This window comes from Canis aureus, chromosome 9 (assembly GCF_053574225.1).
Source record: "Canis aureus isolate CA01 chromosome 9, VMU_Caureus_v.1.0, whole genome shotgun sequence".
NCBI lineage: Eukaryota > Metazoa > Chordata > Mammalia > Carnivora > Canidae > Canis > Canis aureus.
Genome location: NC_135619.1, coordinates 63,445,128 through 63,472,583, shown reverse-complemented (window position 1 = coordinate 63,472,583; position 27,456 = coordinate 63,445,128). Strand labels below are relative to the sequence as shown.

Genomic DNA, 27,456 nt, shown 5'->3' with positions numbered 1-27,456 from the left:
GACGAAGAATCAGGCTCCTCATAGGGAGCCCGATGAAGGACTTGATCCTAGGATTCAGGATCACTCCCTGAGCCAAAGGCAGATGCTCAACCGCTGAGCCACCCAGGCATCCCTGAAGCAATTTTAAATGGGAGTGTTTAAAAAAAAAAAGGAAAAATTATCCAGCTGGGAAGCACACGGTTAAGGTATATGAGCAAAGCTATTTTAGTGGAAGATGTTTTAACTTTTTTCCTTTTAGCAATTCTGTTTATGCAAACTCCAAAAGCAACACATTTTCCAGAATATATGATAAAGTTTACTATTTCTTTTTTCTAGACTTTTCCACAGCACCTAATGTCACCCTGACTAAGAAGTCACTTTGGGTTAGTAGATTTCAGTGTCATTTGCTCTGTACTTCATGTTGATTTCATCTGACTCTCGGAGCCTCATACAAACTCTGACATTTCCCATTTAACTCCGAGCCCAATGCCTAGTTATTTTACATCAACAGCCTATGCTTTTGTTAACACAGCTTGAAGCAAAGCCATGTCATCTTCACATGACTTTTTCCACACATTTTGAGGATTTCACCATAGGAAATATGCATCGACGTAGTCTTTGAGTTATGTTGAAGAAGAGATACGTATAATACAGTGCCTGGCACATAGTGGGACTTCAGTAAGCGTTTGCTGAATAAACAAATAGCTGCCATCTAAATATTCTTCCCAACACAGGGGCACTTGGGTGGCTCAGTCAGTTAAGCATCTGACTTTTTTTTTTTAAGATTTTATTCATTTGTTCATGAGAGACACACAGAGGCGGAGACACAAGCAGAGGGAGAGGCAGGGTCCCTGTAGGGAGCCCAATGTGGGACTCAATCCCAGGATCCTGGGATCACGCCCTGAGCCAAAGGCAGACACTCAACCACTGAGTGACCCAGGTGTCCCAGCATCTGACTCTTGATTTCAGCTCAGGTCATGATCTCTGGGTTGTGAGATGGAGCCCCACATCGGGCTCTGAGCTCAGCGGGGAGTCTGCTTAGGATTCTCTCTCTCTCTCCTCTCCCTCTGCCCCTCCTCACCTTGACTGCACACACGTGCTCATTCACTTTCTCTCTCTCTCTCTCTAAAACAAAAAAAAAGTAAATAAATATTTTCCCCACGACAGACCTTTCCTCTCTGCCCGCAGATGCCCCCTCCTGTGCCAGCCATTCCTGCCCCAGAACTCTGAGCCCACGTGTCCACCGCAGACAAAGGCATGGGCCACGGTTCACACTGATTCCGCCCCACCTATAACAGCCCTAATTCTTCCCAGCGGGCTTCTGTTAGTCCCAGGTGGACTTTGGTGTAAACATAGCCGCTGGCTGCCTGTGTATTTTTCCTCTGTGTCAGAGCCCTTTATCAAGAACACAAAAAAGAGGGGGAGGAGGTTCATTTTTCCAGGCCCCGCAGGGTGTACAGCCAGTGCTCTTCTTTTTTTTTTTTAATTTATTTATGATAGTCACACAGAGAGAGAGAGACACAGGCAGAGGGAGAAGCAGGCTCCATGCACCGGGAGCCTGACGTGGGATTCGATCCCGGGTCTCCAGGATCGCGCCCTGGGCCAAAGGCAGGCGCCAAACCGCTGCGCCACCCAGGGATCCCGCCAGTGTTCTTTCAATTTGCAGAAGGGAACTTCAGTCTGTCTATTATCAGAACACTTGATCATCGTGACCCACTGTGCCCAGAGCAGCACTCTCCCTACACAATCCACCAAGACTTTTGTTCCCAAGATTACTGGAAAATCTTCTTTCAGAGAGGGCTGGCCCCAGGCGAGGTGATGGGAAATGACAGACTTCAGTCAGAGAATGAGACCATTACACCCTGTACACGTGATCCCCTGTAGTGGGTTGACTGTCTTCCAAATGGTCCTGTATGCACAGGACCTCAGAATGTGGCTTATGTGGGAATAGTCTTTGCAGATGTGATGAGTTAGGATGAGGTCAGGTGGGTATTCAGGTGGGCCCTAAATCCAATAACTGGTGTCCTTATAAGAAGAGAGGACACATACAGACACACAGGGGAGGAGGACATGTGACAGCAAAGGTGAGTCTGGATTGAAGGAATGTCAAGTGTTGCAGGCCACTGAGGAAGCAGCTTTGCGGATAGCTTGGTTTGGGACTTCTCCCTGCTATGTGGAATCCCCCAAATAAAAATATATTAAGATAAGACAACATGGGTCTGGGGATACCTGGGTGGCTCAGTGGTTGAGCGTCTGCCTTTGGCTCAGGGTGTGATCCCGGGGTCCTGGGATCGAGCCCCACATTGGGCTCTCTGCTCAGCAGCAGGAAGTCTGCTTCTCCCTCTCCTTCTGCCCCTCTCCCCTGCTCCTGTGCGCTCTTCTCTCTCTCTCCCCCTCAAATTAATGGATTACATCTTTTAAAATAAGGGGAAAAAAAAGGAATATTCCCTGACTCTCCTCCAGGGCCACTTCAACTCCTCGTTGTCTTTTAGCGCCACCACAATGTGACAGAACCAGACTAAGGCTGCCTGGCCAGGGAATTTGCTACTCCACTCCCACTGGCTACGGCAAGGGGGTGGGAACAAGGATGTGTTGTTTAAACCATGTGTGCAGATAAGGAGCAGATACTTCCAAGAGACATCATGGGTTCTGCTGGCACCATAGAAACATGTTTATCCCATGACACAGCTAATAGGAGAACCCATGGCTATAAAGCTCGTTGTATTCAAAGCAAATAGATCGGAACACCTGGTTGGCTCAGTCAGTTAAGCATCTGACTTTGGCTCAGACCATGATCTCAGGGTCCTGGGATCCACAGTCAGGGGGCAGTCTGCTTGTCTCTCTGCCCTTCCTCCACTCACGCACGCATACGTTCTCTCTCTCTCAAATAAATAAATAAAATCTAAAAAAAAAAAAAAAAGCCAATAGAAGACTTTGATTTCCCAAATGGTATCTACATAGCAACTTCTAGGATCTCCAATTAGCTTGCAATTAAAAAAAAGAAAAGAATACAATCCCCTCCACCACCTACACCTACACACACACACACACACACACACACACACACGCATAGATACACCAAGAAAACACCCTGCAGAGCCCCCAAAGGTGTAATCTGTGTAGCACCATGTGGGCAGAAATGGATGTGTGAGCAAAACCAGCACAGAAAGTGTCTCGAAACACTTATTCATCCTCCCATCCTCTTCCCAACATGTTGCGTTGAGTTTACAGCTTTGAAAATGCACTTAACACTTTAGTTCACGGGAGAGCAGGCCCTGAGAATTTTAACAGGATGTGCTAGAAACAGATTCAAATCTCAATGAGCAATGGTTTACCTGAAGGATAAACCAAGGTAGAGCCACCATCTTCTGGTCTCCTGGGGACCTGGAGACCATCCTGAGCTTAGGTCAACCTTTCTTTGAGTCCTGCTGTCATATCCCTGTATCATTTTTTGAAAATTAAACCCTACTGAATATGCTCTAAGCAATACCACGATGAAAACCCAGAAAAGCTATGTGAATAAATAGGACCTAAAGCTTTCTGGCTCTCTGCTGTGATAACTTCACCAGCCTCCCTCATAGTCTGCGGGTCCCCAGGAGCAGTGCCCCTGCCAGGGTGGCTGCTTTCGTGGCGTGAGCGTAAGGATGCTGGGGAGGCCCTCTTGCCCCCAGATGTCTCACCTCTCTGCCGTGATGCCTGAAATGCCACGGGAAATTACAAGCATTTTACCTAGGAAGGAGAAACGCATACAGCTGCCAACATTAAAGAGTGACTTTGGCATCATCTTGAGGGAAGAAGACAACTGGCCAACAGGCAAAGGTCTAGAACAGAAGATGCCACCAGGCAGGACAGAACCTGAGACCTGAGCACAGGAAAGGAGGCTGGGGGTGCAATACTTACAAGGCAAACTCCCCCCACTAATTCTTCTCCCTCGAGTCGAGAAAAAAGGATAGTGTGAGTATCGCTGGGGAAACCATGGGCTAAATTACAGACTTTCGTCCTGGCACAGCTGCTTCGTGTGAAAATGTGAGGGATATGTTATTTTTGTATTAAAACAAATACAGATATGCTTTGGAGTCAGTTGCAAGATCCATGTGGTGGTTTTAAAGAGAACCAACCAGAAGGCTCTAGCCTCAAATGTCGTGCTCACTGGGGACCTCTTGGGGTGACCGGGACTGGGACTTGCTCAGCCCGGCCTGTCACCGCACACCTGGAAAAGCTGCTGGCTAAAGAGCTTCGAGGGTATGAGACTCGGGAGCCTTGCCCTGGGGAATCAAGGACACGGAACAGCCGTGAGAACACCATTTTTCAGTAGGAGTTTCTTTTCAATAAAAGTTCCTGAGAAATTATTTTCTGATCGAAGTCTGATCGGGGGCTTTAAAATCAAAGTAAGCCGTCTGTAGGCCCGGCAGGTCAGAAGGGAGGGGTGGGTAATGCATCCCCTTTTCTGGCAGAGCCATTTGGGATTTTCTTCTGCTTCCTGTGGAATGAAGGAACATCTTGCATAGTTAGGGCTCAGTGCTGTTTGTGGTGACCGCTTCCAGTCACAGACTCAGTGCTGCCTTTCTGTTTATGTCTGCATCGTTAGCAGGGCGCGCCTGGGAAAGTGGAAGGCACTGGGATAGTGGGGAATAGAAGGATTCAAGTCCTTGTCGGTGTCTTGCCGGCTGTGAGGCTGGGGGGTGGGGGGGACCATTCATGTCTCTGAACTCTCTGTTCCTCATCTGTAAGATGGGGATCCGAATGGCTGGACTGCCAGCCCCACGGGGTTGCGGAGAATGTCAGGGAAGACCATCAAAAGCACCTTGTGACCTTAGATCTCAGGGAAATATCAGGACCCAGCCTGATGGGAGGCCTCTGGTCATATGTGAACCATTTGTTCCATCTCATCTTGGGTTTATGGGAGCTGCCACCTTGTCTATCTGTTCTTAACTGGCTGAAAGGAGATAGCACACCAAGAGGCTGAGATTCCCAGCTTTTTTCTTTTTTTTTTTTTTATAACAAACCTCTCTTTTTTTAAAAAAGATTTATTTATTTATTTATTTATTTATTTATTTATTTATTTATTTATTTATTAGAGAGAGAGGGAGAATGAGGGAGTTCTGCTGAGTGTGGAGCCTGACTTGGGGCTTGATCCCAGGACCCTGAGATCATGACCTGAGTCAAAATCAGAAGTCAGGGCAGCCCTGGTGGCTCAGCAGTTTAGCACCACCTTCAGCCCAGGGTGTGATCCTGAAGACCTGGGATCGAGTCCCATGTCAGGCTCCCGGCATAGAGCCTGTTTCTCCCTCTGCCTGTGTCTTTGCCTCTCTCTCTCTCTCTCTCTCTGATGAATAAATAAAATCTTAAAAAAAAAAAAAATCAGAAGTCAGCCATTCAACTGACGCCCCTGCCCCCAGCTCAACCTTTTACTATCTAGGTGACCTGGAGCATGGTAGGTAACCCCTCACGGCTATCTCTGGGAAAATGGGAATCATGACAGTGAGTTTGTGGAGTTGTAAAGATTACAAGCAGTAGGCACCTAATCCATAATAATGACCTCTTATTATGATAGCCTCTTTTCCCTTCAAAGTATTTCATGAAGGTCTCAAAAGGTAGTCTGGAGCCTTTAACTTAAAGCCCTCTCTCTAAAGGAAGCTGGGACACATTTTGCTGGAGCTTCACTGGACACCTCTCATTCGAGTTGTAGTAATAGGTATATTCTTTAACAGATATAGGGCTGTTTAAATTATCTACTTCTTCTTGAAGGAACTTTGATAGTTTGTGTCTTTTGAGGAATTTAAAGGTAAAGGTGCTCTTGGAAACCCCCTAGCAGGGCGCCTGAGTGGCTCAGTCAGTTAAGTGGCTGACTCTCGATTTTGGCTCAGGTCATGAGATCAAGCCCTGAGCCAAACCCTATGTTGGGCTCTGTACTCAGTGGGGAGCCTGCTCCAGATTCTTCCTCTCCCTCTTGTTCTCCTTCCCCATGTTCTAGCTCTCTAAAATAAATAAATCTTTAAAAAAAAAAAACCCAAGCCCACCTAGCAAATTGGTTTTCCAACTTGAGAATACATCAGAGTAACCACAGCCTCCGCCTAGAAGCTAATTCTAATGTCGTAGCAAATATTATAATGGAAACAACTGTAGCCTGGGGTAAGTATTACTGTTTTTATTTCCCAAAAATTCCTGTTTCATGAAATATGAAAATATCACATAACTAGTAGCCCTGTATTTGTAAAATGACAGCAGTCTTGTTAAGAAAACGGTTTGTTGCAAAACCATGATTAATGAAGCACCATCTGTAACACCCAGTGTTCTTTTCAAGAGCTGGGACTATCTAGGCAAATTGTGATGTTTTTGAGTGCAAATGGGAGAGACAAGAGGGTGAAAGCAAACAGAAGTGTGGCAAAAACTCCCTGGTTGGTTGCATGTACTATGTGCTTGAAGAATTTTTATTATCTAGCATAAATGTATTCATTTTCACACTCTTCCTAGACAAGTTAATTTAAAATCTATGCCCGGGACGCCTGGGTGGCTCAGCGGTTGAGCATCTGCCTTCAGCTCAGGGCATGATCCTGGGATCCAGGATCGAGTCCCACATCAGGCTCCTGGCAAAGAGCCTGCTTCTCCCTCTACCTGTGCCTCCGCCTCTCTCTCTCTCTCTCTCTCTCTCTCATGAATAAATAAATCTTTAAAATAAATAAATAAATAAATAAAATCTATACCCAACTTTATATTCTCCTGCTGATCCTAAACATTGCCTCTGGATCAATTCTTTTTTTTTTTTTTAATTTTTTTTTTTAATTTTTATTTATTCATGATAGGCACACAGTGAGAGAGAGAGAGAACATTGCCTCTGGATCAATTCTGACAAAACACCTGCCTCCTCTTCAACCTGAACTCAAGTAAAGCTTGAGCTCCTCAACTAGGGATTCAAAACCTTCTGCGTTCCAGTTTTTCCTCAGTCTCCAAATTTTGCTCTCATGCCTAGCCCCCTCCTGCTGCTACTGCCCAACGCCCATCCAGACAAATTCATATTCTAGTGGCCCTCAAATACACTCACCCATGAGCATTGCCTGGAAGGCCCCTCCCTAGCTCTCTTCTCTGGCTGCTCAGAAACCTTTGCCTGAGCACGCTCCATCCTTTCTTCCACTTGTCACCTATTTGTGTCTTTGTGTGTAATGTGTGTTTTTTGTAGGTAGTGTGTATCCGGGTCTTGGTTTTGTGTCCAATCTGAAAGTCTCTGCCTTTTAGCAGGGGATGATGGCATTTAATTTAGACCCTGCTACGGACTGAATTGTGCCCTCCCAGATTCACCCTTGAGGCCCTCACACCTGATGGGACTACATTCAGAGACAGAGGGCTTTAAGGAGATAATTAAGGTTAGATGAGCTCGTAGGGTTGAGACCTTAACCAGTACCACTGGTGTTCTTATAAAAAGAGAAAGACAGCAGAACTCTCTCTCGGTCACAGGAGGACACGGCGAGAGGACAGCCACCTACAAGGCATGAAGAGAGCTCTCACCAGAAACAAAATTGGCCGACACCTTGATCAAGGACTTGATCAATGAAATGTAAGAAAATAAATTTCTGGGTTTTTTTTTAGATTTTATTTATTCATGAGAGACACAGACAGAGGGAGAGGAGAGACACAGGCAGAGGGAGAAGCAGGCTCCATGCAGGGACCCCGATGTGGGACTCTATCCAGGTCTCCAGGATCACAACCTGGACCGAAGGTGATGCTAAACCACTGAGCCACCCAGGGATCCCCTAAATTTCTGTTGTTTAAGCCACCCAGTCTGTGGTGGGTGCTAAGACAGGACATTTACATTTAATACAATCGCAGACGTGGTTATGTTTAAATCTACCACACTACTGGTGTTGAGTTTGTGCTGTCTCTTGTGTTCCCCTTTCCCTCTTTTTTGTCTTCCTCTGTTACCTGTGTGGCACAGGCACACTGTGTTGGGACTTCAGCAGTGGGGGCATTTATTCCAACTAATGAGGGTGCACGTCCTGAGGGAGCTGGATCCGAAGGTGCCCTGTTTGGACATGCAGAGGCTGAGGTTAAGAGCATTCAAGGCTGAGAGAACACCATACCCCAAAGCCTCACATGCACCGACTACACAGAGAACTAATCGTTATGTTTGGTTGGAGCACAGGTGGCATGAAGGGAAGGCGTGAGAAGTGCAGAATTCCAAGAAGGTTGGAACCTGATGCCGGGAGGGTGCAAAGAGCGGAGAGAGTTCAATGCATAACGAACTCCATTTACCTTTCAGTGCTATATATGTATTTCTGGAAATTTCTGGAAATTATTAACTTGCCTAGAGATTCCTCAGCCAACACAACGTTGAAAGTCTTTCCTTGGCAAGAAAATGCGCTGCTCTAACTTTTCCTGGATTTATTCTGCTAATGTCATCCAAAATTCTGACTTGCACCTGGGTTTTACCTACACCTGTTTTCCCCAGAAAAGAAAAAAAAGTCAAAATACAGCACAGTAGGTATCTCTAAGGTCTAAAACTAGTGAGAATAAGCACTTCCTACAGGAAAATTTCACACGTGTCTGATCTGTTAAGATAGCCTTTTAAAATGCAAAAGTCATCATTTCATAATATAAAACATTAAAACTTCCATTAAATTTTTAAAATTTTCCATTGAGATATAACTGACATAGAACCTATTAGTTTCAGACAAACAACATGATGACTCAGTATATGTATATATTACAAAATGATCACAATAAGGAGTTAACATTTATCACCTCACATAGTAACAACTTTTTTTTCCCAGTGGTCTAAAATGTTAAGATCTACTCTCTTAGTAACTTTCAAATATACAACACAGCATTAACCGTAGTCGCCATGCTGTGCATTTCTTCCCTAGGACTTATTTTATAATTGGGAGTTTGTACCTTTTGATCACCTTCACCCATTTTGTCCACCTTCCATCCCCATCTCTGTTCTTGGTATCTTGAGTTCAGGGTTGTTTTTTTATTTTTATTTTTTTAGATTTTATTTATTTATTCATGATAGACAGAGAGAGGCAGAGACACAGGCAGAGGGAGAGGGAGAAGCAGGCTCCATGCCAGGAGCCCAACGCGGGACTCGATCCTGGGACTCCAGGATCGCGCCCTGGGCCAAAGGCAGGTGCCAAACCGCTGAGCCACCCAGGGATCCCCGAGTTCAGGGTTTTTTAAAGGGAGAGTGGAGATCAGATTCCACATGTAAATGACATATAGTATTTGTCTTTCTCTGACTTATTTCGTCTAGCATAATTAACTCAAGGTTTCTCCATGTTGTTGCAAATAGCAGGATATCCTTTTATACAGCTAATGTTCCATTGTCTACATATACCACATTTTCTTGATCCGTTCATCCATCACTGGACACTTAGTTTCCTTCCATGTCTTGGCTATTGTAAATAATGCTGCAGTAAAAATAGGGGTACAGATAACTTTTCAAATTAGTATTTTTGCTTCCCTCAGATAAATACCCAGAAGTGGAATGACTAGATCAGATGTCAGTTCTACCGTTTTTTTTGAAGAACTTCCATTCTACTTTCCATAGTGGCTACACCAGTTTACATTCCCAACAGAGGGTTCTCTTTTCTCCACATCCTTGCTAACATTTGTTATACCTTGCCCTATAACAATAGCCATTCCAACACATGTGGGATGATTGTGGGATGATATCTCATTGTGGTTTTTTGATTTGCACTGCTCTGGTGGTTAGTGATGTTGAGTACCTTGTCATGTACCTGTTGGCCATCTGTATGTCTTCCATGCAAAAATGTTGCTGAAGGGCAGGCAGGTGGGTGGGGGGATGGGGTAAGTGGGTGAGGGGCATTAAGGAAGGCATGTGATGTGATGAGCACTAATATGTTGGCAAATTGAATTTAAATTTTTTAAAATGTCTATTCAGATCCTCTGCCTGTTTTTTAATCAGATTTTTTTGCTATTGTGTTGTATGAGTTCTTTATATATTTTGAATATTAATCCCCTATTAGATATAGGATTTGCAAATATTTTCTCCTGTTCAGCAGGTTGCTTTTTATTTTGTTGATGGTTTTCTTTGCTGTGCAGAAGCTTTTTAGTTTGATGTAGTCCCACTGGTTTATTTTTTTTGCTTTGTTTCCTATGATTTTGGTGTCAGACCCAAAAAGTTGCTAAAACCAATGTCAAGGAGCTTACAGCCTATGTTTTTCTTCTAGAAATTTTATGGTTTCAGGTATTATAGTCAAGTATTCTGTTTTGACTTGACTTTTGTGCATGGGGTATGATAGTGTTACAGTTTTCATTCATGTATGTGGATGTCCAGTTTTCCCAGCACCATTTGTTAAGACACTGTCCCTTTCCCATTGCATATTGTTGACTCCTTTGTCCTAAATTGATCATATATGTGTGGGTTATTTCTGGGCTCCTTATTCCTTTCCATTGATCCATGTACCTGTTTTTATGCCAACACCATACTGTTTTGATTACAGCTTTGTAGTACAGTTTGAAATCGGGATGCGTGATACCTCCAGTTTTGTTGTTCTTAAGATTATTTTAGCTATTCGGGCTCTTTCGTGGTTCCAAATTTTAGGATTGCTTTTTCTGTTGCCTCTCTATTTCTGTAAACAGAGTCATTGGAAATTTGATAAGGATTGCATTGAATCTGTAGATTGCTTTGGATAGTGAGTATTTTAACAATATCCCAATTCGTGGGCACAAAATATCTTTCCATTTATTTACATCCTCAGTGTCTTTCATGAATGCCTGATGTTTTCTTATAGTTTTAGCATACAGGTCTTTTAAAATTGATTGTAAGTGATAGTTGCCCAACTGTAAGTATATTAAAAACCATCAAATGGTACACTTCAAAAGAGCGAGTTGTATGGTATATAAGTAATATATATATGTATATATATATAAAGGCTGTTTAAAAACAAAAAATGAAAAACCCTCTGAATCCGTTAATTGGAAGTTATTAGTGACCTAGATGGAAGGAGTTCCAGTAGTGACTGGAGTTGAAGCGAGCCTGCAGAGGGTCCAGAAATAAGTGAAGTGAAGTAAGCAACAAACATCACCTGTCCTTTCAAGATATTATGACAGAAGAGGGTAGTGCTCAAGAGGGAGAAGGCTTAAAGGACTGTGATCTTACAAAGAGAAACAATCCTGTGGAGAAAGGGATTGAAGCTAGCGGAGCTGGTGTGAGGCAGTGGTGGCAACAGCTGTAAAGTGCCAGAGCCCATAGAAACTTGAGTTTCAAATACTGGAAAAGGGTCTACTTAAATATGGGGAAAAAATCTTTCCACATAAAATCTGTCCAGGTTTGGCCTTCTCTTCCCTAAGATAATGTGGTTGCTTTCTCCAAGAGTTTCCACCCTTTACACTTCACTAATCAATTACTCCTTGTTAGTCAAGGTTTAGGGAAGGGGAAGGATCACAGTACAGGAAATACTATAGTCCCCAAGGATTATAATTTAACCTTTTTTTTTCTAGATTTTATTTATTTATTTATTCATGAGAGACAGAGAGAGAGAGAGAGAGGGAGAGAGAGAGAGAGAGGCAAGGACCCAGGCAGAGGGAGAAGCAGGCTCCATGCAAGGAGCCCGATGTGGGACTCAATCCCGGGTCTCCAGGATCAGGCCCTGGGCTGAAGGCAGCACTAAACCGCTGCGCCACCCGGGCTGCCCAATTTAACCTTTCTTAATCCTTCTCCTTTCATCTCAAGAATTTGGCTTTAATATCAAGGACATAAAATCACAGCATCTCTCAAAAATGTTAAGTTTTTAGTCAGCCAAATATAAGACTAATGCCATCTATGTGAAAGGATGTAAAGCTGCAGTTGTTTTCAAATTGCTAAGTAAAATTTTTCTCCCTAATATCTGAGCCTAGATAACCATTTTGGGAGTCTGGAACATAGCCATGAACCATTCCAATTTATCTATTCCCTAGAACTTAAAACTGTCCACCAGTGGCTTTTTAACTAAACTCCATTTCTGGGTTCATGATTTTCCAATGTTGGGTCCTACCACAGTATTTCAAAATCCTCATGGTTTTTCTGAATGCTTAACCCCAGCCCCACTTGAAAGTTCTTGATACAAATCCCTCATGTTACTACAGAGTTTGCGGTGGAAACCACATTAAAAGTGTAGTGATGGGCTATCTTTATTAATTTTCTTATCTTGAGGCCATAAATTATGTTGGGAGCTCTGATGCTGGGACATAACATTCAGAAATGTAACAGAACAATGAGTACCATTGGGGACTGGTTCACATGTGACCTATTTCGGAAGGAAGAACTTCAAACCTCAGCAGTTATTGTGCTGGCAGTGGTCTTACCAGATCTCATTTTCATCAGTGGGAAGCCCCATGATGTTAATTTTGGTCAAACAATTTGTCTATCGATTGAACACTTTTTTAGCCAGGGTGGAAGACAATCATTAACCTTCCTTCTATAGAAATGTTGGCACAGAAGCCAGTTATGCAGCCAGAAATAATTTTGTTTCAAAGATGTGTGTAGCTGTTGATGCACAATGTTCTTTTATGCCATCATTCTGCCTGGAGCCATCCTGACTCATTCTTTGCATTGGTGTTCACATTGAATTAACATAAATTCAAGACAAAAATATCTCCATATTACCTTAGAAATACTGACTCATCTATTTTTTTTGCTGTGTTAATATTCCCTTATCATCCAATTTTACTAATGTACACAACATTCCTTTTAAATGGTAGTAGCTATATTTACAGGACAAACACTGAGGCGATTTCACATGAGGGTAAGAGCACATCCTTGGGGCTCACACTGCCTGCATTTGAATCCCAGCTCTGCTACTTATTAGCTTTACAACCCTGATCAAGCTACCTGACTCCTCTGTACCTCATTTTTCTCATAAGTAAATGGGAATAACTGCACCTTATAGCACTTCAATGGGAATTAAAAGGTTAATTCATATCCAGTGCTGAGAACCCTGCCAGGCATGTACAACAGTACAACAGTCCTGTAAATGCAAGCTTGTTGTTATTGGCTCTTATTTTAGATTAGCTAAGAAAATGATTCGCATTACAAAATTTCAACCTAAATATTGAGTACATCTGATTGTGCTTGAGGAAATTCTCAGGAGCTAAAGAAAAAAACAAACAAACAAACAAAGAAACTAGCACTGGCATATTCTGGGAAAGCAGGAAAAGTTCAAGCACAAGAACAGGGTCCTTCTTGGGTTCCAGTCATTGACTAGACCACCAACCAGCAGTGTGAAGAAAGCAGGGCCTTGTTTTCCTCATCCGTGCCTTGGAGAGATTCACCTACACATCCTCTGAAGTCACTTCCAGCCTCTAATAAGCTATAATTCCTCAAATTCACATCTTTTTGTTCTGTCAGCTAAGTAACACCACTTATACAAATCTCAATAGAAACAAGTATCTGTAAAGTAGTTTCCATGACATTAGAAATTGAAAAATAACATGGAAGGGTGCCAAAGTCCAATATCCAAATTTCTTTGTCCCTTTGACACATTTCCTTGTGTGAATACTTTGATGAGAATCCCACTAGAGATGGGAGAGACAAGTTCAAGAGCCCTTCCAGGATTTTGCATTGTATGGTCCCGGGATCTGGCCTAACTTTCTTGGGGTTGACCACAGGTGGGACTCCGGGCCTGTAACTCCATTTCCAATCCTGATATTCTTATATTGACAATATGATATTCCATAAATAGCTTCTCAGGAAAATACAAAATTGGTGGTACATCAAGTAAAATTAAAATAATGACTTGATTTCTAAGATTACTGGGCTGAAAAATGTGTTTTATCTGAGATGCCTAAAATAAAAACTCACGAAAAATGGCAGAATGATGGTGTTTTACACACTGATTTATTTTAAAGCATAATCTATGAGAAAAGGTATAGTGTCTTACAAAGCATTTGATAAATAGGTTTAAATACAATTTTTAAGCTCTAAATAGTCTCTAATTGGGAGGAATATACACACTTTTAGCCATGAAAGTGCAATTTTTATGGTAGATTTCAGACCTCTGAAGCTACATGTTAGCTAATGGCCAGTTTATTGACATTAAAAATATACATTTATAAAAATTTGAAGAGATTCATGAAAATGTTCCATAAACATTTTTATAAACATCTACCATATAATGTGGAAGACGTTTTCATGATCTGCTTACAAATATTAAATCCTATCTTTTATAATATTATACAAATTATTATTATAAAGTTTGCATTATTAAATTCTTATGTGAACTCCGTTATGTCCTCTTCACTAATATTGAGCACAGGCTTGTATATCAGATATATATACACACTACTTTTTCCCTTGTGTAATGCCCCCTCATAAGAATATACTTGGTCTGTGGGACAATCAGAGCATAGCAAAATGCTGCTTTAGTTGTTTAATTAAATGTTGGGTATCCACATGACCTGGAAATGCTGCTTCTGACTTCTGAGCAGCAACATAGCTTCTTTGTAAATCTCCAATCTGTAAGAAATACCAGAATAAGACCACAGAATCAGACCACAAAAAAAATGAATAAGAAAGTAAAAGTACTACCTGTATACCGTAGAAAATCAAAGCGTTTTTAAGAGTAAATTGTTTGGTTATGCCACTTTGATTTTAGAATTCTTTCACCTAGATTACAATTCAATCTTGAAAAATAAAATAACCAATTATACTAATAATTTCTGCTCCATTACAGCTGTCTAGTTATGAATTCATAGACTTTGTTTTCTTTTCCTATCACAGATAGTATGACAAAAATAAAATTACATTTGCATACTATAAGAGCCAGCTCTATATAGTTTTAGAAAGCCTTAGGACAACTATTTGTAATGTACCATAAAGACATATTTTGGTTAGGGTATTATCTTTTAGATAGAAAATTCAAGCAAAAATGATTATATATAAGATACAACAACATGCTCAGGGAGGTTTTAAATGGTGCTTAGCAGAGTAATGTGGGGGAAGATACCTGGCTTTAGAAGTTTATTAAGGGTATCTCTGATTTTCAATAAATCTAGTGTTAAAGTCCAGTCCCAAAGAAAAGCACACAGTATCTGGATCTGTCTGCATAGATCTGGATTCATGCATACATTTATAAAAAGCAAGAGCTTTTTAGTGTGTGCACACAAAAAAATATCCTAGATAATTCAATGCTGGCAGGTTTGTTTTTTTTTTTTTTGAAACACGTAATACATATTAAAAAAGTTTCCTAACATACCATTTTCTCTTATGGAAAATATAGTCTTTTGCTTAAAAAATACCTCGTTTGAGTTATATATTATTAAAATGTTGTTTAAGTAAATGGCAGCACAGGGCAGTGGAAAACACATGGGCATCATTGGGAGCTGGGTATAAATTCTGAACCCACCATGGCCATGTGACCCTACGGGAGTCTTTTAAGCTCAACCAGCCTTGTGTTCATTAGAATGTAAGCTGTATAAGGTAGAGGTTTTGTTTTATTCAGTGCTAACATCCTCTGTGCCTAGAACAGTGCTCAATAAGTGAAACATCAGCTGTAGAAAAAATGAGTCAGGAAGGTGAAGGAAACCTACATGGCAGGTTGATGAAAAATCACAGAGGGTGTGTGGAACACCTGCAATGGTGGTTGGCTCTTAACAAGCCCACAAAAATGACAACTTATGAATGACAACTTAGTTCCAGAGCAGAAATGAAAGTGAGGATGGCTTCATGTTCATGCTCTGAAAAATGACATTTTCATAATGTCTTCTGGTCTATAAGGAGTCTTTACACCTATAAACACTTTCAGCCATTTTCTTACCCTGAAAACTCACTTTCCATCTTAAAGGAAGGTTTCTCAGTAAAAGTTAGTTATTCAATGCCTTTTATTTATTGTTGTTCTTATTATTGAAAATGGCATGATTCCTTTTAGCTCTTGGACATTAACTGACTTGAAATACAGTATTAACAGTTGTATTTTTCCCCACATTGTTCACAGCTACAACAGCTTTCACTCCTATCCCTCATTTTATGGCAATTATGCCAGAGCCTTGATGGCAACATGGTCTACAGTAAAATACAGGATTTCTTATAAAAGTCAATTACTAAATCTTTCCTCAACCAAGTTACTTAATGAGTATTTTTTCACGATTAAATGTCATATTTTAAAAATAATTCTGCAATCTATAATAATCTATAATGCAATCTGTAATATTAAGCTTAGTCCATATTCAGTGATATATTTTTTTAAAGTTTATTAAACTGTCTCTTGAAATGAAAGACAGGTATATATAATATTTAAAAACACATTTCCATCAAAACATTATTAGAATTTCCTTATTTTTCTATACTTTTTTTTAAACCAGGAAAGAAAAAGAAACAGATCAGATGATGAACTGATAAAAAGAATACCTTATCAGAGACAGTTGCAAAATTAAAATGCGGCTCATACATATGGGGTGCCAAAGATGATGCAGTTTGTAATAGTGCTCTTGCCTGTATTAAAAAAAGAAAACAACAAAACAAAACAAGGTGTATGAGCATGTATCAACACTATATTTATGACTTGGGGGTTTTTGTGTCTTCTTTTTTTGGTAAAAGAATCCTTTCCTCAAAATAGCACCTTAATAAACATGATCCTGTGATAAATACAGATGATATTCTTTGTGAAATATGACTTATTGAAATACAATTAGTACTTACATCTTGCCAAAATTATATTAATGATAAAACTGCTTCAAAATATGAAGAAAATTTAAATTTAAAGTCGAGAACCACTGTTCCTAAAAAGTTACTAATATGACAAATTGAAATATAGTCCTCAATACTAAAAAAAAAAAAAAAGTCTTATTAATCTAGTTTTTATTTATGTTGATTGATTCTTAGGCTTCTAATTACATGTTATCTAATGCTACAACAAAAAATTTTTAAAAACCACAGTAAATTTCCAACGCCGGAGTTTGGTGTTAGAAGACCAAGATGAGCACTTATTACACTGTTGACCTCAAAATAACAAGTGAATGCAATTGAAAACATCAAACTTTCGGTTCTCTTGAGTTCTCAAAAAGCAAAATTTGCATCCCCTATAGGATCAAAGGATGGTAAATGTACCACTGCAGGGACCACTGACTGGTGTGAGATGCTCATGCATTCATCTTTAGGACCACAAACTCACCATTCCAAGCTTCTGACCATCCCTCCAACTTGCAGCTAAACCTCTATCCGTGACCTGAAGACAAATCTGTATCTTTTTTTCTTTTTAATGGAAAATAACATATGGGGGGGGGGGTACCTGGGTGGCTCAGTCTATTAAGGTCTACCTTCAGTTCAGGTCATGATCTCTGGGTCCTGGGATTAAACCCCGCATCAGGCTCCCTGCTCAGTGGGGAGTCTGCTTCTCCCTCTGCCCACTCCCCCAACTTGTGCTCTTGCATTCTCTTTCTTTCTCAAATAAATAAATAAAATATTTAAAGAAAAAAAAAAGGAAAATAACATATGGGATGGTACATATTGATTCTCTTTGTGTTTTACAATTATTTTCTTTTAATTGAGGTATAATTTTTAAGAATAAAAAGAGGGTAGTAGCATGAAAACTTTCACCAAAACCTTTCAAATCAGTTGTATAGCAGAGAAACTGTAATAAGTAGGAAACAAAATCACCAATGTGGCAACAGAGAAAATCACGAAAGCACTTGTTTCATATGGACATAGGTAAAGTTCCATGACAGAACAAGTTCCCATTTTGGAGTACAGTTGACCCTTGAACAACATGGGTTTGAACTGCATGGGTCCACTTATATGTGGATGTTTTCAATAAATACAGTACTGTAAATGCATTTTCTCTTATAATTTTCTTACTCACATCTTATTTCCTCTAGCTTACTTTACTGTAGAATGCAGTATACAGTACCTATGACATAAAATATGTGTTGGTTGACTATGTACGTTCTGGGTAAGGCTTCTAGTCAACAGTGGGTTCTTAGTAGTTATGTTTTGTAGGGGGTCAAAAATATGTGAATTTTCGACCACATGGGGGGTCAGTACCACTAATCCCGTATTGCTCAAAAGTCTTCTGTAGTTAGTTTTTGTTTACAAACTACAAATTCATGGGCAGCCCGGGTGGCTCAGTGGTTTAGTGCTGCCTTCACCTCAGGGCGTGATCCTGGAGACCCAGGATCGAGTCCCATGTCAGGCTCCCTGCATGGAGCCTGTGTCTCCCTCTGCCTGTGTCTCCGCCTCTCTCTCTCTCTCTCTCTCTTTCTCTGTCTCTCATGAATAAATAAAATCTTTTAAAAAAAATACAAATCCATCTTATTTGGAGGAATTTACAAAATAAAGGCAACATCCAAGGATGTTTCTTTTCTCATTTGGCTACAAGTTTATCACTGTGCTTGGGTGACCAGATGGGAGGTTAACACTAGGTCTGCAGGTAAAGTTACCGGCCTTCCTTGCATCCCTGTTTCTTTATCTTTAACATATGGAATGTCATACTTATCTATCCTTGATTGTCACTAACATTGTATGACTGTACTTAGCATTTTAAGCTTGTTTTTAGAATTTAGTTTATCAAACATCTGCTGTGTGCTCAGTACCATGCTGCCACACCCGGTGCCTTCCACGTATAACCTGCTCATTCTCGCAGAACACCTTCAGGTGCTGCTGTGGCCTCCTTTATATGCTGTCCGTTCATTTCACAAATACTGACCCAGCACCTACCACATGCCAGGCACTGTTTTTGATGCTGAAAATGTAGCCCTTGGAGGACTCAAAGCAGGTCTGTTTTCACGTGGCTGCCATACTACAGTCTATATATAAATATGAACACATCTGATAAAATAAGTATTGTGATAGTACCTGAGGACTCCTTTAGATGTCTGAGATGACCTTTCTTTTCTCTTTTTTTTTCTTTTTTTCTTTTAGATTTTATTTACATTCATGAGAGACAGAGGCAGAGACACGGGCAGAGGGAGAAGCAGGCTCCCTGTGGGGAGTCCAATGTGGGACTCAATCCCTGGATCCCAGGATCATGCCCTGAGTGAAGGCAGACACTCAACTACTGAGCCACGCAGGTGCCTTTGAGATGACCTCTCTAAAGAGGTGGCAATTGTGCTAAGATCCAAATGACAGAAAAAAAGTCCCTGCAGGATCTGAAAGAAGAACGTTCCAAACCCTGTAAAGTAAGAAGATGCACAGCACATGTGCAGAGCAGTGAGGTAGCTGATTTGTCCAGAAGTTGGGAAGTCGGTGGGAAAGAAGAAGTGGCAAAAGATGTGGCCTGCGGGATCCCTGGGTGGCGCAGCGGTTTGGCGCCTGCCTTTGGCCCAGGGCGCGATCCTGGAGACCCGGGATCGAGTCCCACGTCGGGCTCCCGGTGCGTGGAGCCTGTTTCTCCCTCTGCCTGTGTCTCTGCCTCTCTCTCTCTCTCTGTGACTATCATAAATAAATAAAAATTAAAAAAAAAAAAAAAAAAAGATGTGGCCTGAGAGGGAGCCAGAGGCTGGATTATGTGGGACCCTGTAGGCCAAGGTTTGGATCCACATTTCATTACAAGCAGAAAGGAAAGACTTTAGAGGATGCTGAGCAAAGTAATGATAAAATCATTCTTGTTTTTTAAGAAATCCCTTCTGCTGTTGAGAGAAGGGCATGTTATAGGTAAAATTACTTGCTGACCTAAGTGGAGACAAAAAGACCAGCTAGGACAGTCTTGTAGTAGAGTCTGGGCAGGAGATGAATACAGTTTGGAGAAGGCTACCAGAGGTGGGGGGAAATGGCCAGGTCCAGGATGGGACTTGGAAGTAATACTGGCAGGGCTTGCTGAACCTAATGGGGGGGGGGGGCAGGGAGAGGCAGCAGGGATAGAGAGGTTTCAAGGGTGGCTCCTGGGATTCTGGCTTGAGCACCTAGCTGGTGGATGGGGGACTGGGAATGGTGTAACAGTCTACCAAGGCAGGGAACACTAGGGAGGTACAGGTTTATCCTAATAAAACCAATGGTAGGGGATCCCTGGGTGGCTCAGCGGTTTGGCGCCTGCCTTTGGCACAGGGCTAAACAGTCCTGGAGACCTGGGATCAAATCCCACATCGGGCTCCCTGCATGGAGCCTGCTTCTCCCTCTGTCTGTGTTTCTGCCTCTCTCTCTCTCTCTCTCTCTCTCTGTCTCTGTGTCTCTCATGAACAAATAAAATCTTTTAATAAATAAATAAGTAAGTAAAACCAAAGTTAAAGAGATAACAAATGTTAAGTAACTTGTCCAAGGTCAAATTATTAATATATAACAGAGCCAGGAATCAAATCCAGTCCAGTCAAGCCCTAGAGCTCATTTTTAAACTACAGTAGGTAGGGGCACCTGGGTGGCTCAGTTGGTTAAGCGTCCTACTCTTGATTTCAGTTTGGGTCATGATCTCAGGGTCACGGGATCAAGCTCAGGCTCTGCACTCAGCGAGGAGTCTGCTTCGGATTCTCTCTCTCTCTCTCGAATAAATAAATCTTTAAAAAATAAATAAACAACAGCATGTAAAGATAACTACACCTGACAGCTTTTCTTGAAAGAAAGCAGACTGTCCATTGTGCCACAGTAGTTCACTGACCTGCTCAATGTGGCCCTTACGCATCTCCAGTACAGCCAGGTTGTTGTAGGCCTCAGCGTGGTTATTGTTGTTGACCAGAGCGAGCCTGAAGCACTGATGGGCCAAATTCATATCTCCTATACCCTTGAAAACAAAAGCATGTATTTGCACACACAGATCCATATGCTTCTGCCCACCATCTCCTCCCTTCTTTCCTCATGTCTTTTCAGCTACCAAGCAACAAGTACTAATCATAATCAAGTGTCTGTTGTAAGAGGCTTTAACCTGAGAAAACAAGTTCTAGGGTGATGCTCAGAGATCACTTAATTGCTACAGAAGACCATAACCAATGGATTTACCAGAGCTGAACATTGCTTCAAACTAACTTATGGCTAGCTACCTTTTCTATACCAGAAATTACATTAGAGGAAACCACCTACCACAGCTATGTGGCCCAAGTTGTACCAGACGTCAGCTGCCTCTTCTTCGTTTTCAGCCAGAGCAAGGGCACGTTCAAATGAGGTCAGAGTCATATCATACTGCTGGGCATAGAAGCAGCAGAGGCCCAGATTGTTAAAAAGCTGGCAGTTATAAACACCCATCTGCAGGAGTCGCCTTTTCGAAAAAGAGCACACATATTTTGGTGTCAGACCAACCTGATAAATATTAAGACCTATTTTTTACAAAGTTAGAAATAAATGTTTTACAATTTTTAACACCTCCAAAGAATAGAAAGTAACATAGTAAATGAAAAAACATTTCAAAGCAAATACAAAAGCATGTCTTTTTTAATGGTACTATTCATGGGCAATATATCCAGGAGTGAGGTCAGAGTCCACTTACATAAGTTTTTTTATTCCCCCAAAAGCTCTGTTAGAGAATCAAATACAAAGAGTCACATAAAGGAAAACCCACAGTATATTGCTTCATAAAGGTTTGGTGCCAATCAGTGAACCCCCTAAGACCTTTTCATCTAACTTGAGGGCTGTGTTTAGGATTTACCTTCAAGTTTTTGGCTAAATTGAATCTTGGTTTGGGTTATCAGTAGTATTTTGTGGTTTGGCTTCATCTACCAACCTTCTGATGAGCTTCCACCAAGGAAGATAAGACCATCAGTGTGATCTCTGCCTTATCCCCTAACTTTCATGCTAGAGCTCAAAAAACCTGTTTGTTTCTATGCACCATTAATCCCAAAGGACAAGACCATTCAAATAAGCAAATGAAAATCCACCTCAGCAGCCCTAAGGAACCCATGATCCATTTTGGGGGTGAGGAAGTAGAGACAGCTGCCTGTGCCTAAAGTGGTATTCATTTTATCATATTTTATGCTAACATATATTTGGGAAGAACTCTTGTCAGTGGCCAGTTATCTCCTGGTATATTACCTAAGGGCAGAAGAGAAAATAAAAATTTAAAAATTAATCTCAGAAACCATCTGTAGGATGAAATAAGAATGTGCTCAAAAGAGAACCAGAGGGATCCCTGGGTGGCGCAGCGGTTTGGCGCCTGCCTTTGGCCCAGGGCGCGATCCTGGAGACCCAGGATCGAATCCCACGTCGGGCTCCCGGTGCATGGAGCCTGCTTCTGTCTCTGCCTCTCTCTCTCTGTGTGACTATCATAAATAAATAAAAATTAAAAAAAAAAAAAAAAAGAGAACCAGAGATCAGAACTTATTTAGACTTTGAAAAATTATTTGGACAAGAGCTGACAATATTTCACAGGACAGGGGAACCTGTTTCAGGTCCCAGTCAGGGCTTGGAACCTGGTACTTGCTCTTTGCAAATCTCACCACTGTTTCAGCTCTGGGGTCTTATGCTATGTGGTGGTATGAATGGAAGCAGTGATGGGGAGAAGTGCTTCCAGGAACTACTACACAGTTCCTCATTGACAACAAAATGGCTAACTCATACAATGACATGGTGTTAAAAACTCAACTATCCAGGTATGTTTCCACAGGATGCCAAATATTTGTGCATCAGAAAACCTCCGGGTGCTTGAATGGTTAGTCTCCTATAGACATGGGCCTATACATTATCTGTCTACATTTTCACTCCACCTTTATTGCTGTTGCACCAATATATCACAGGAAAGTAGTTCTACGAAGACAACGTAAAACACACCTGTAAAATCGGAGAGCTATTTCTGGTTGATCAGAATAAAAGTGGTTGCTTCCAATGCATGCAATGGCTTCCACATGAGTATTGTCCTGTTTCAAAACTTCTTTGTAGTATTCAGCTGCTGATGAAATATTGTTCATTTCCTGTTCTCCATCAAGACAGAAGAGCAATACTTCATTGCCAAGAAATTTTATTTTTCTTCTGGCCGATGTATGTTAATTCTATTCAACAAATATTAAGAGCCTACCATGTGCCAGACTATGTTCTAGGCCCTGAGGACAGAATACGAACACAAAGACAAGGCTGCTATCCTCAAGAAGGGTACAGATGGTCAGGAAGACAGGCAAATGAACAAATAAGTAATATAATGTCAGGCAAGTATAACTGACATGAAGAAAGGCAAAGAAAGGGGCACCTGGGGGCCTCAGTCGGTTAAGTGCCTGCCTTCGGCTCAGGTTAGATACCAGGGTCCTGGGATTGAGCCCCCGTGTTGGGCTCCCTGCTCAGCTGAGGGGTCTGCATCTTCCTCTCTCTCTCTCTGCCCCCGCTCCCCCTCTTGGGCTCTCTCTCAAATAAAATCTTAAAAAGCGGGGGGGGGGGGGGAGCAAGGAGAGAGCGAGGGAAGGATGGAGTAGAGGAGTAACATCATTATATTTACATTTTTAAAGAGTAACTCGGTGGCTACACACAGGATATGCCAAAGTAGGGAAGAATGGTAGCAGGGAGACCTGGAGTCCCATCAATAATCATAAATCAGTGTTTTCAACATTATTAATGTCCTAGCTCTCAAATCTACCTTCAAGGCCAGTGCAGGCTCCATGGCCCTCATGGAAATATCCCTAATGCCCTCACTTCACATAACTCTCTTCTGGCTCTCAGTATATACCACACATGCTGTGGAAACCTCTCACTTGCTCTTATCATATAAGGACTCCTACTTTTTTGTTAGATTTTAATATTTTATCAAATACAAGAGACTGCACTGATTGTAAGAAGCACCACACAATACTTTCTTATCGCACAGAATTTTTTTTAACCTCTATGGACTTTACTGTGTGTGTGTTTTTTTTTTTTAATTTCAGGACTCTATTTATTTATTTAGAGCAATTTTAGGTTCACAGCATAACTGAAGAGACAATATGGACATAAATGCATTTTGTTTTTCAATATCAAAAAATTACATCTATTGATATTATCACCAATTTCATCCATATCAGTAATATGGAAACAGTTTTGACCAGGGCTCCTGGGTGGCTCAATTGGTTAGGCCTCTGCCTTCAGCTTGGTCATGATCCTGGGGTCCTAGGATCCAGCCCCCTGCTCAGCAGAGTGTCTGCTTCTCCCTCTGCCCCTGTTCTCTCTCTCTCAAATAAGGTAAAAAAAAAAAAGAAAAAGAAAAAGAAAAAAAGAAAAAAGAAAGAAAGAAAGAAAGAAAGAAAGAAAGAAAGAAAGAAAGAAAGAAAGGAAGGAAGAAGGAAAGAAAGAAAGAAGGAAAGAAAGAAAGAAAGAAAGAAAGAAGAAAAAGAAAGAAAGAAAAGAAAAGAAAAGAAAAGAAAAGAAAAGAAAAGAAAAGAAAAGAAAAGAAAAGAAAAGAAAGGTTTTGACCTTGTGGACCCTCTGAAAGGGCCTCAGGGAGCCCTGAGAATCCCTGGACCACACTTTAAGAAATGCTGATATCAAAATATTTGGGGCCTTTCTTCCCACTCTTACTCATTCCCATAAGGCAAACTCAGCATGCTGGTTTCAGCCCCTTCTGGATCTCTTTGGAAGCCAACCTGCCTGCAACATGCCCACCTGCTCTCCCCTGCCATGTGGAGCAGGCTCTCCCAGTAGAGAAGGTGTGCAGGTTGTACAGTCGTGTCTGCTGGCTGGGGAGGGTTAGGTTGTCTAACTCAGCGGCAGAACTCTATTAAGTTCTTTTAGTCACAGAGCTAAAGCCACATGCTCCAATTCTGCTTTTATTAGTGATAAAGTTAATGGTTTGTCTTCCATTTTTCGGAATCTCATTTCTATCTCTCTGTTGGTTCTCAACTTGGAGTAAAGCAGGTTGATGTTTATTAGTTCCATAAAAGATTCATCAGTTGATCCGAATTCATTCTGTATGTATATTTGTTCACATACTTTGTGTCTAAAATTCTTATTCAAAGTCCTGCCAGGATTTAGTTCCTCAAGAGAAGAGGCCTTTCCATTCATGGTTTGTAGCTGAAAAATAACTGACTTTTTTTTCTTCAAAACATAAGGCTGTTGATATATTCATTAATTGTGAGTTCATTCTCTCCTGAATTTTACACTGCTTTTATGTGCAACTATTCCAAATATTCTTTAATAATTTAAGAATATAAGAATCCATTGAAAAGCATAAATAATAAAAAATTTTCACCAAAGTGTATTTTCTTTTTGGTAAAACAAAAGCCTTGTAAAACTTGAAAAAACAGATGAGCAGTTTAATTCACTCCCCTACAGTCTCCACCCCCACCCCCACACCAAATCCCTACCTCCTGTAGACTGATTGTGTCCTTCCTAAATTCAAATTGAAGTCCTCATCTCCAATATAATAGTATTTGGAAGTAGAGTCTTTGAGAGGTAACTAGGTCATAAGGATGAAGCCCTCATGAATGGGATTAGTGCCCTTAAAGAAGACACACTGGGGCACATGGGTGGCTCAGTCATTTAAGCATCTGCTTTCTGCTCAGCTTATGATCCCAGGTCCTAGGATCGAGCCCGCACGAGCACGGAGCCTGCTTCTCCCTCTGCCCCTCCCCCTGCTTGTGCTCACTTGCTCGCTCTCTCAAATAAATAAAATCTTAAAAAAAAAAAAAAAGACTGACACCAGAAATTATCTCCCTACCATATGACAGTATAGAAAGAAGGCATCTATCTACAGACCAGGAAAAGGACGCTCACTAGGAAATGAATTGACCTGCACCTTGGTCTTAGACTTCCCAGCCTCCAGAATTATGAGAAATAAATTTATGTTCCCTAAGCCTCCCAGTTTATGGTATTTTGTTACAGCAGCCTGAGCAGACTAAAATACTGTCCTTCCAAAGAGTAATCTCCACACGTAGGCAGCACCCTGACCACTGAACCTAAGGGCCCTGAGCAGCATGGGTCCCCATGAACATGACTTTTCTGGCTTCCAGGTCAAGAACATCCCACAGAACAAGGCTTCCAGTGTTACACTTGCTAATGGTGGTGTATTAGTCTGCTCGGGCTGCCAAAACAAAATACCATAGACCAGGTAGCTTAAACAACAGAACTTATTTTCCCTCAATTTTGGAGGCTAAAAGTCCAAGATCAAGGAGCCAACATGGTGGGGATTTAGTGAGGATACTCTTACTAGCTTACAAATGCCCACCTTCTCACTGTTCCTCATATGGCAGGGAAAGAGAGAAGGGAAGAGAGAGTGATGGCCAGCACACTCCAGCATCTCTTCTTGCAAGGGCATTAATCCCAACACAAGGGCCCCAGCCTCATGACCACATCTAAACCTAATTATCCGGAAAGGCCTTATCTCTAAATGTCATCACACTGAGGGCTAGGGCTTCAACATACTCATTTGGGAGGGACACAATTCAGTCTAATGCAAAAAGACTCCAGCCTAAATGGATAATTGTTTCAAGGCTCTCAGTTCTATAAAATTACCTTGGAATGTTTGCATACTTGATTGATGGGCACATAATTAATTTATGTAATCTTGAAGAATTTTAGACTGAAGCTAATTTGTTTTTGGCAACCTTGTAAGTAGCTTTTTAAATGTGTTATTGTAAAATATGTCCTGTGCGAAATAAATTTAAACACTGCAAAAGGTTATAAAATGAAAAGTAAAAGTCCCCTCCCTAAATCCAGTCAGAGGTTCTGTGAATAGTTTTTTTCAAGAAATTTTGTTCATATATGTGTACACATATATGTATGCCAGTTTTAACCATAATCTTTCTACACATTTTGATATACAGTTCACTGGTTTCGCTCTGTCTTGACTCTTTCCATATCAGTACAAAGGGTTCTAACCTGTCACTTTTTTTTACTTCTGCATAATTTTCCATCAATACATAGACTATAGTTTATTTAACCAGCCCCTTTTTGATGAAGCATTCGTTTCCTTTGGGGGAGGTGCATAAAAATACTATAAAACCATTCTTGTATATAACTTTCTAAACTTGTATGAAAACATCCTTAAGGAAAATTCCTACAAGTGAAATTGCTGGGCCACAGAGTATGCATGCTCGGAAATCTCATCAGTAATTGCAAAGAGCCTCCAATGGGTTGTGCCAATATACCCTCCCAGCATCTGTGTTCATGTGTGGGGTTTGTTCCTCCACAACCTTGACAACCCTACATGTCATGGAACTTCTCCATCTCGGTCAACCTGATGAAGTGAAGAAAGGGCATCTCATTTTTATTTTAGTTTTTATTTCTTTAATTAGGACCGAGAGAGGGATCCCTGGGTGGCTCAGTGGTTTAGCGCCTGCCTTTGGCCCAGGGCATGATCCTGGAGACCCGGGATCGAGTCCCGCATCAGGCTCCCTGCATGGAGCCTGCTTTTCCTTCTGCCTGTGTCTCTGCCTCTCTCTCTCTCTCTATGTCTATCATGAATAAATAAATAAAAAATCTTTAAGAAAAAAATTAGGACTGAGAGGTTAGGCATTTAAGACACCACATATTTATGTTTCCTTTCCTGTGAAATGCTGATTCATGTCCCGTGCCCATTTTCCTATCCTATCTTTTGTCCTTTTACTATTGGCTTATGTTACATGGGGCTTGGGCGGGAAACTGCCCTCCTGGATACAGGATTGCTGGGGGCAGACATGCGGCTCCGACTGCTGGGCACTGACTCTGCTTTCTCCTGCGAGATTAACTGAGTCTGTTGA

The 27,456-nt window shown here is 41.3% G+C and overlaps 1 protein-coding gene across 5 annotated transcripts in view; it reads right to left on the bottom strand.

Annotated features, from left to right (window-relative positions):
- Positions 1-13,791: 13,791 nt before the first annotated feature.
- The window catches only part of TTC8 (tetratricopeptide repeat domain 8), a 54,916-nt gene continuing 41,251 nt past the window's right edge, over positions 13,792-27,456 (bottom strand). For all 5 annotated transcript variants that reach the window (XM_077910295.1, XM_077910296.1, XM_077910299.1 and 2 more), the window contains 5 exons: positions 22,592-22,731; positions 20,912-21,086; positions 20,493-20,615; positions 16,319-16,402; positions 13,792-14,428 (listed from right to left, as the gene is read on the bottom strand). In XM_077910295.1, coding sequence (XP_077766421.1) covers positions 14,312-14,428; positions 16,319-16,402; positions 20,493-20,615; positions 20,912-21,086; positions 22,592-22,731 — 639 coding nt within the window. In that variant the 3' untranslated portion in view covers positions 13,792-14,311. The remainder of the gene's footprint in view (positions 14,429-16,318; positions 16,403-20,492; positions 20,616-20,911; positions 21,087-22,591; positions 22,732-27,456) is intronic.